The sequence below is a fragment of the Mytilus edulis genome, chromosome 4 (assembly GCF_963676685.1).
Source record: "Mytilus edulis chromosome 4, xbMytEdul2.2, whole genome shotgun sequence".
Lineage (NCBI taxonomy): Eukaryota > Metazoa > Mollusca > Bivalvia > Mytilida > Mytilidae > Mytilus > Mytilus edulis.
The window spans coordinates 87,647,123-87,657,557 of record NC_092347.1 but is presented as its reverse complement, the minus strand read 5'-3'; the positions used below and the strand labels follow the sequence as shown (position 1 = coordinate 87,657,557).

Genomic DNA, 10,435 nt, shown 5'->3' with positions numbered 1-10,435 from the left:
TGTTTTCTAATGACAGAAATTTCCAATTTGTGACATACCACGATTTGCGTTCTTGCATGGACACAGCTAATACTCGTAACCCAAATATTTCATGCCCTTCTGGTAATCTATCTCTATTCTCCGTAGATGTCATCATTGAGCAGCAGAATTTGTCAACATAATCGTTTTAAAGTACTCAAAACAAAATTATGAAAACCGAAATTTGAAACAGGAAGTTTGAACAAAACGAAAATATTGACGGTAACCGGTAAAGGAAATGAACAAAATCCGGAAATCGTAAATTTTTCAAAATAAAAAAAATCGGGGCAGGCGGGGATGAAAATCTATCAATTAATTTTAATTGGCCTTACTATAGAAGACATATTCTTTATCTTTTCTAAATCTAATTGATATTTATTGGGGAAAAAACATTGATGTTTCTATATAGCCACACTACTTCTCAATTGGTCTACTTCTATACACTTTTCTGAGAATTGAAAGTATTATGGTACATGGCTGTCTGTTCATCCGGTCATTAAACACTACGTGTTGTCAAGATGTTGTTGAGGATGTTGCATCAGAGCAAATTGTAAATGCATAGACAAAGATATAGTCTGTAACATTTTCTTCTTTATTTCTATTAAAATGCCCATTTATTTCAATGTGATCAAAAGAATGGACTTTCCACAATCTGTAAGTGGCCTCTTAAGGGCATATGATACAGTTTTGATCCTGTATACAGTTTGATGAAAATTTCCATATAGGCTATTTTTTGCCTGATTAAATCAAATATGTAATGAAAAATATACCTTCATGTGCTACTTTATGAGTTAAATGAAGTCGAAATTTTGTATATTTGCTCAAAATTCATATTTGTGGCCGTCTTTTTCATTTCGAAAGAAAGACATAACTTTTTTGTTTTAAAAGATAAACACAAATTGTTTTTTGTTAAATAATTTGGGATTTCTGTATTTTATAAGTATCCTAAAAAATTATGCATGTTTTATTCAGAAATAACTCATATTCATCAAATGTTCATGAATTGAAAAAAAAAGTCTTTTTTTGCTGTATATTTATCAAAATTAAAAAAATTGCACTATTTACAGTTTTATAAAATTTGGTCCACATAATCACCCTGCAAAATAAAACAAAATGTCATTTTAAAAAATAGGGGTCCATGCACTCGTTTTCAAATTAAATCAATTTGAATGATAAAAATCATTTGAAAAATGCACTTTTTCCAGATATGTCATAGTTAGACGTTGCGAAAATAACATTTTACGTTAGCAATGTCATTACCTCCCCTGTTACTGTATTGTATGTCCTTAAGTTTGTTAAGTGTTTTTTTGTGGTACATGCTCTTGCATTTAAAAAAATCTGGATCCTTAATACATTTATATTTTTCTGTCAACAAATCATATTTACCATATCAGTTTCTTAGAAGGACATACAATTTTTTAATGTCAGATCTTCTTACTCCTTTGAATTTCATATGACTGAAAGTCAAATACATTATTAACCATTGATGCCTGAAGTTAATATGGACAAATGTTCAACCCACTGACTGAAATTGAAGTTGTTGGATTATTTTTGTTTGTTTGTAGTTTAGATATAAAATTTATATTTTGTTTTCATATTTATATTTTTATAAAGATTGGTGCCAAACTTTTCAGTTTAATGCTGTTCAGTTTTTGTTGTCTGCCAATATTAATGCATAATTTGTTTATTCATATTTAATGGTAAAATATTAGATACATATACATGTGTTAATAAACATGCATAAATTAGGATGTTTATTTGTAATGTAATGTATATGTATCAGGTTTGAAGAACCAGGTTCATGGAGAATGATTTACAAATAACGGTTGACTACGATAGTGACTGCCAAAATTTAGCCTGTTGTAGAAATTTCTTTTATGAACCCACATTTATACAGTATAAAGAAAACACTTATCGTGACTGGAATCTATTAAGTAAGGTATTTTAAGTGGTCTTCTTGAATAAAGAAATTATATCATAATCAGAAAAATTATATAAAAATAATTGTAATCAAATTAAGTATCATTCTATCTAGTCATTCTTTATGTATTAACCTCTTAATGTCTTTCTGGATATATGTCACTTTTGGTTACTTCTCATGGAGATATATCCTACATCACTTTATATTCATATCCACGTTTATCTAAGAGGTTTATATAATATTGATGATAGGCTAATTTTTGAGAGGTGTGTGATAAAAAGAAATAAATGTTATTGATACGGGGCAACATTAAGTTTTAGGGCTAATTTTTCTAGTACCAAATTTACTAGTTTAAGAGTAGTCACAAGTATTTTAAAAATCTTTGAGAACATATTTCCCCCCCAATTGAAACCATGTAGAAAAGCTTTCAACAGCTTTCAAGGGAGATTAATTAGCAATAGTAAAAGTAAGCATACCTAATTGTGCCTTAAGGACTTGGCTCCTTATGCAGTATGTTACTATATTTTCATGAAGGAGAACCTTATTATGTGGCCAGTATGATTAAAGATAGACTTAATTTGTAATATTTCTAGCTCAAACATTTAATTATTCATACCAACAAAGCGGTTTAAATGCTTTATCTTTAGAAAACATCAAAAAAATTGTTACTATCTCCCCTGGTGTTTGTAGGTATTTCCTCAGAATAGTAAGAGAAAGATAATAGATAGAAACTAGGAAGGGACTTAATACAAGACTACTATTAATGTACATCTTTTTATTAATATATATTTTCAAATAGTCAATACAAATAATGGTTGTAAATGCAAAAGTATAAAATACATAAATAAATAAATAAATAACAGCTTTCAATATTGTATAAACTTCCAAAAAGGGTAAAATAGCTAGTAAATCTTGTGTTCTGAATTATGTTTTTCATGTAAAGATCTCATTCTAAAATTGTAAACACAACATAAAGATGTCAAATTATTATTGATTTTCTTAGAATTCTTTTTTTATTATTTCATCTAGTCATTTACATTTATGTTCTGTTTCTCTGTTTTTGTTAAAAAAAAACCAACACATTTCCTCTTTTATTTTTATTATTTACAGTTTGACAAAGTAGAATAATGGAATTTAATGTATACTTTGAATACTTTGTATTTAGACAAGTAACTGCATTGGTGGAACCATGAGGGGGGTTCCAGGGGTTGGAACCCCCTTGTTTTTTTGACGATCAATGCATTTGAATGGGGACATGTAGTTGGAACCCACCCCCTTTGTCCAGGGTTAGGAACCCCCTTTTTAAAATGGCTGGATCCGCCCTGAAATTTCACATGTAACATGGAAATCAAATTTGTTTTAGCCATATGTGATGATATTGACAATGGCCACCAGTCAAATCAGTCACTGTTGCTCAGGATTGATCAAATCCTAACAAAAAAAACTAGGCATACAATACAGTTTTGATCCCAGTGTTTTTTTTAGAAATTTGCATACAATTATTTAACATGTTCATGTCATGCTATTCTTGGAGAAAAATACGGTAGAATTTTAAAACTTTAACTCAAAATTTCTTCTTTTTTTTTACATTTGTATCCTTTGAACAGACATGCAGGATTAAATTTGTCAAAAACCTGAAATTTAAGGCAAAAGATAAGGCATTACGTTTTTGTTATTAAAGATAAACAAAGGGATATTTAGAAAACAACATTTGGAATATAATATTTATGTTACTAAAACAAATCATGTGATTTGTTCATGAAATATGATACAATTTATTTTCCAAAATGATAAAGCCTATTGTAATATTAAAAAAAAAGAGGAGTCCATCTACTCATTTTCAAGCTAATGAATAAAATTCATTGATCTTTTCCAAATGTGTTATTTTTTGACATCACAAAAAAACATTTTTTGTTAGCAACAACAATACCTCCTCTATAACTGTATTGTATGTCCTTAAGTATAAAATAAAGTTGTTAGGATATGGCTTTTACAATATCACATACCATTTTAACCTTCAACTAAAACAATCCCTCAGAGTAGAGTTATAAGGACTGTATGTGTGTCTTGAGATGATATGGATGTGAACTTTTTAAAAGTTAAGACTAGAGGCATAGAGATGTTCTTGAATTTAAGTAATGTACAAAATTAACTTGTTTCCTCTAAATAAGAAATTTCTTAAAAGGATTTTTAAGAAACTCCCCGCTATTGTTTATTCAGATACAGCTTTAATAAATGATGTGCATTAACCATTCTTTGGATTTAAAACCATGCATTCTTTAGATTTCAGAAGATTATTTTAAACGAACATTTAAAAGAAAAAAGTGGTTGATGCTGAAACTTTTCAGTGATTTTGTAAGGCACCAGAGAAACAGAACATTCATTTCAAATTTCATAGTTGTTTTTTTTTTACATTTACCTTTTTCTAAGACTACATAACACTGAACCATTCTTTTTTCTCATATTTTTATATTCTTATTTCATGGTATGTGTTTTGTTATGTTTGAAGAAACCTGTTTAATCTTTAAATTGTTTATAAATTGTCAGTTTCGATTACAATAATTGAAATCTATCCTCAGTTTATACATAATGTAATTTGTTAGTTTCCTTCAGAGAATATTTGATTTATTGCAATCTTTTAATGTGTCTTGTTTAAAAATAAAATTATCTATATATGTTTTCCTTAATTTTCACATTCAATCATATCAATCCCGGAATCATGTGATTCATTCAACTCCTTCTTTGAGGACAAGTCTTCCTGCCATGCAGTCTTGACCGTAACTGGCATTTTTCCTCTGCCTGTTCCTGGGCAGCTCTGTGGACGATGGTCTTTGTATGTTGCATTGTATGTGGTTTGGAAGTAAAATTGGCCATCTTTATTCAGCTGTCTGTGTTCTGAGGAATGTCTTATTATTTCTGCTTTTTGTGCTAGTTGTCCTGCAAATTGACAGAAATTTTTAATTAAAACATATTAACTTTCTTCATGACCCTACTTTATGCAATTTTTTAATTTTCTCCAACAACATTAAATACCAATAGATATCTAACAGACAACATGCGGTCTTCGTCAAAAGACTTGTGTCTGTAGGAAATTTCTAACGAATCACCCTCCTTACCTAGATCAGAGGATTAAACCAATCCCCCTCCTTTCCTGGATCATGAAAGTAAAGCAATCACCCTCTTAACCTAGATCAAAGGACTTAACAAAGCCCCACCCTTACCTGAATCAGAGGACCAAAACAATCCTCTGCAATACTGAATCATAGGACTAAACTATTCCCCATCCTAACCTGGATTAGATTAACCAAATCCTCTCCTTTACTGTATCAGAGGACTAAGAGAATCCCTTGGCTTAAATGGATCAGGGGACTAAACCAATCCCAAAAAAATCCTGAATCTAAGGACTAAATTGATCCCCATCCTTACCTGAATCAGAAGACTAAATTGATCCTCTCCTTACCTAAATAAGGGACTCAACCAATCCCCTCCTTTCCTGAATCGGAGAACTTAATTAAACCCTTTCTTTCCTGGATCAGAGATCTAAATCAATCCCCCTCCTTACCTGGATCAGAGAAATAAATCAATCCCCCTTCTTATCTGAATTCGAGGACGAAACCAATCCCCCTCTTATCTGAATAAGAGATCTAAATCAATCCACCTCCAAACCTGGATCAGAGAAATAAATCAATCTCCCTCCAAACCTGGATCCGAAAAATAAATCAATCCCCCTCCTTACCTGGATCAGAGAACTAAATCAATCCCCTCATTACCTGGATCAGAGATCTAAACCAATCCCACTCCTTATCTGAATCAGAGGACTAAATCAATCCCCCTCCTTACCTGAAACAGGACTAAATCAATTCTTCCTTATCTGAATAAGAGGACTAAATCAATTCCCCTCCTTACCTGGATCAGAAGACTAAACTAATCCTTGTCCTTTACTGAATAAGAAAACTTAACCAATCTTCATCCTTACTTTGATCAAAGAACTTAACCAACCCCCTCCGTACCTTTATCGGATGTCTAACAAAATATACTTTATTATTGACATGCTAAGCATACTCCCTCTTTTACTTTTAAAGTTCCAGAAAACAGGAAGCAGGTGTCTGACAGGTCTCAAAAGTACATGTACTTGCGCCATAAATATAGTTAGTGTCAAGCTGCAGACCAGATGTCAAGCTGTTTTCTGTTCAGTAGTACCAATGAAATGTTAGAAGAAACCTTCTGCATTTCGGAAAATTTAAAGTATCTGCATAAAGGACATAGGTACCTGGGAAAAAATGTTCACACCTTACAACTCATCACTGTCAAACTACCGAACCTAACATGAAGTCTTTCTATTAAAGAAGTACCTCAGATAGGTGTGACAAAATATTGTTGGAAGAACAAATCACAACAGATACAGTATACAGATGAAACCCTATTATATACTAGTAGTATATTCTATTAAAGTAATATGAGTACCTGTGTAACATTTCCTATGTGTTGATTCAAACTCCATTTTGTCTCTTGGAGGATTGTATTGACTTTTGACAAGGAATGTTTTTGCCGGTTGTGCTCCCCTCCATTCTTTAAAGGTGTTATTGTATGTTGATGATGGTTTAAACGCTTTACCATCTCCACTTGCTTTTATGATGTCATCTTCCCTGGGTGGTGGTTTCATGGAAGCTGCAGCTACTACCACTTTAGGATCATCATAGTCCATCTTTAAAAAGTAGAGAAAGCACATTTTTGTATAAAACTAGTATCAGCAGATTGGTTACACCAGGTCAGTATTTGAACTTAACAACTTGCATAGTTTATCATCCCACTTCTGACAAAAATCATTTGATAAAAGCAACCTCATATGGCATATTGTGCGCAAAATTTAGATTAAACTGTTTTTCAAGCAATGGTATAACAAGATGTGTCCATAGTACACGGATGTCCATCTTCCCTAGCCAAGGGTTACGATCTACTCAGGAGAAGAGGGAAGTGGATCGTAACCCTTGGCTAGCGAAGATGACGGATGCCTAGGTGGCTTCCATCGGTAAAATATCCAGTATACTTTCGGACTATACAAATATATGAAAAATTTAAATAACAGTCTAACGAATGCCCTACTCACACTTTAATTTTCTATGTTCAGTGGACCGTGAAATTGGGGATTACAACTAATTGTGTAGTAAAATTAGAAAGATCGTATCATAGGGAACATGTGTACTAAGTTTTAATTTGATTGGACATCAACTCCACCAAGAACTATATACCGTGGCCAAAAGCTTTAACCTGAATCTTTAAATTGAATATAGATGAAGCTTCAACTATATTCAATTTGCCGGTATTGTCCTGATTTTCCCTAATACTAACTACCAACGAAAGTTAAAACAAATATCATCATTAACGGAAAATTCTTCTTCCAAAGATTAAAATAGAAACAGAGGAATTAATGCACTCCTCCATGCACATCCTTCAAAAATGAAAGATTTGAGTAATAGTTGTAGGTATATATTTTTTAAATTATTGTATGAGTAATGTATTTAATAACTTACAGAGTATGTACTGTTTAATGCCATGCCTTCCATTGGCTGTTTGTATACAGGTTTCCTGCCCCACAAGGGAACCTCTGGTTTACTGACGGTCCATGCCTTGAATTCCTGATTCTGTGTGGTTGTTCCATCAAACTTTATGGAATCATCCCTGTAGTTTGTCTCCTCTGGTTTACATAACGTTCGTTTCTTGACGTTCCAGTTTGCTTTGTAATCAGCCATAAAGGTTGAGATCATTTCTCCCTTTTTGGGATCAGTAACGGGGCTGGGATTCTCAGGAGTTTTCTTGTTTGTTGTGACTGAAAATAATTATTCATATAAACAAATGAGAAGTCAAATTTCTTCTCTTCCCTCTGTTTTATCAAATTATCAGAACTTTGAAATCTATGGTTTTATTTCAAATATTAAAAAGTAAAAGTATATAATATAGACTTGTTCACAACTAGGGTCGAAACATTAACCATAACCTTGCTTTGTTTATATTACAAATGTTCATGATCATTAAAGGTGACACAGAGTTTACACCATGACTTCAATAAATAATGTTTTCTATTGTTAACTTAAGTATACCATCTTCTTCAGGTGGTGGAATACTGGATTTTATCTTGGAATTACTGGGTTTTTGCTCTGGCTTATCTTTAATCTTTTCCTACAATGCAGTAATAAGTAATTATACATAATAAGGCATTTTATTTTAGAAATAAATTAAGCAGGTTTGATTTTTCTACTTTAATTTACTCACAAAACACATGTTTTATCGTTAACTGTTAAGAACAGTTATCAAAGGTACCAGGATAATAATTTAATACGCCAGACGCGCGTTTCGTCTACATGAGACTCATCAGTGACGCTCAGATCAAAATACTATGAGGCCAAACAAGTACAAAATTGAAGAGCATGGAGGACCCCAAATTTCTAAAAAGTTGTGCCAAATACGGCTAATGCAATCTATTCTTGATATAAGAAAATGCTTATTTTTTCGAAAAATTCAAAGTTTTGTCAACAGGAAATTTATAAAAATGGCCATGTAATTGATATTCATGTCAACACCGATGTGCTGACTACTGGGCTGGTAATACCCTCAGGGACGAAACGTCCACCAGCAGTGGCATCGCCCCAGTGGTGTAAATAGTTATCACAGGCACGAGGAATATAATTTAACACGCCAGACGCGCGTTTCGTCTACAAAAGACTCATTAGTGACGCTCAGATCAAAAGAGTTATGAAGCCAAACAAGAACAAATTTGAAGCGCACTGTGGACCCAAAATTTCAAAACGTTGTGCCAAAATCGGCTAAGGCAATCTATTCCTGGGATAAGAAAATCCTTAGAGTTTCGAAAAAATCCAATATAAAAAAATGTTTTAAGACATATAAAAGGGGTGAAAATTTTTGTCATGCGTTATTTTTAATTGTAACCTCTGTTCTGCCTTTTTATTTTACTCTCTATTCGGTCCTGCCTGTTTTTTTAATTATTTTTTACATAATTTGTTACTATGCCTGTTTTTGAAAAGTGTCTCATCCTGCCTTTATTTTTACTCAAAACTCCTGTCCTTCCTTTTTTCAAATTTCATTCAAGGTTGCAATGTTTAAGAAGAGATTATCATCAAGGGTGCAACGTGTAAGAAGAGGTTATCAGCATCGTCACAATTTGTAAGAGGAGTGTATCAGCAACGTCACAATGTGTGAGGCGAAGTGATCATCAAGGTTACAATTTGTGAGAAGAGGTTATCAGTAACGTCACAATGTGTAAAAGAAGGAGAAGTCATCATCCAGATTGCAATTTGTCAAGAAAAGAAATACCAGCAACGTCAAAAGACGTGTGAAATTTAAGAAAGGGTAAAAGCAGCGTCACAATGTGTGAGAAGATCAGCAACGTCATAATATAAGAAGAGGTTATCAGTAACGTCATAATGTGTAAGAAGAGGTTATCAGCAACGTCATAATGTGAGAGGAGAGGTTATCAGCAACACCATCATGTGTGAGGAGAGGTTATCAGCAACGTCATAATGTGTAAGAAGAGGTTATCAGCAACGTCATAATGTGAGAGGAGAGGTTATCAGCAACACCATCATGTGTGAGGAGAGGTTATCAGCAACGTCATAATGTGTAAGAAGAGGTTATCAGCAACACCATCATGTGTGAGAAGAGGTTATCAGCAACGTCATAATGTGTAAGAAGAGGTTATCAGCAACACCATCATGTGTGAGAAGAGGTTATCAGCAACGTCATAATGTGTGAGAAGAGGTTATCAGCAACGTCATAATGTGTAAGAAGAGGTTAGCAGCAACGTCATCATGTGTAAGAAGAGGGTATCAGCAACGTCATAATGTGTAAGAAGAGGTTATCAGCAACGTCATAATGTGTAAGAAGAGGTTATCAGTAACGTCATAATTTGTAAGAAGAGGTTATCAGCAACGTCATAATGTGTAAGCCCACTCGCTACCGCTACATTCTTGACCAACGCAAAATCACGTACAAAATCATCATTCAACAAGAACCAAAGGTCGTATTCGGATAAAAAGATAAACACAAAGCAATGCGCATTTTGTCACGAAATCGGACACACACCCGTCAACTGCACTAAAGTCACAACCGCTAACGCGCGGATGAATATAGTCAAGAGTGAACGATTGTGTTTCAACTGCCTAGGTCACCACAAACTAGCTGATTGTAAATCAAAAAGTAACTGCCGAAATTGTAACAAACGTCATCACACTAGCATATGTAGTAAAGATGAGAAATCTGAGGAATCGAGCAACCCGCCAGCCAATGAAACCGAAAATACGGTATTACATTCGTCCCTAACACAAAGAACTACAAATGTACTGTTAAAGACAGCCGTCGCTACTGTTAGTTCGAGAATACAAAGTACAGAAGCCAATATTTTGTTAGATGAAGGTGCGCAGAGGTCCTTCATAACAGAGACACTTGCAGAGAAGTTGGATTTAGTTTCAAGCGGAAACGAAG

General features: G+C 33.3%; 1 protein-coding gene across 2 annotated transcripts in view; it reads right to left on the bottom strand.

The window, feature by feature from the left end:
- Window positions 1-2,699: 2,699 nt before the first annotated feature.
- The window catches only part of LOC139520903 (stabilizer of axonemal microtubules 2-like), a 32,255-nt gene continuing 24,519 nt past the window's right edge, over window positions 2,700-10,435 (bottom strand). For both annotated transcript variants that reach the window (XM_071313935.1, XM_071313936.1), the window contains exons 6-9: window positions 8,038-8,116; window positions 7,471-7,766; window positions 6,404-6,644; window positions 2,700-4,876 (exon numbers count right to left, since the gene is read on the bottom strand). In XM_071313935.1, the coding sequence (XP_071170036.1) occupies window positions 4,623-4,876; window positions 6,404-6,644; window positions 7,471-7,766; window positions 8,038-8,116 (870 nt within the window). In that variant the 3' untranslated portion in view covers window positions 2,700-4,622. The remainder of the gene's footprint in view (window positions 4,877-6,403; window positions 6,645-7,470; window positions 7,767-8,037; window positions 8,117-10,435) is intronic.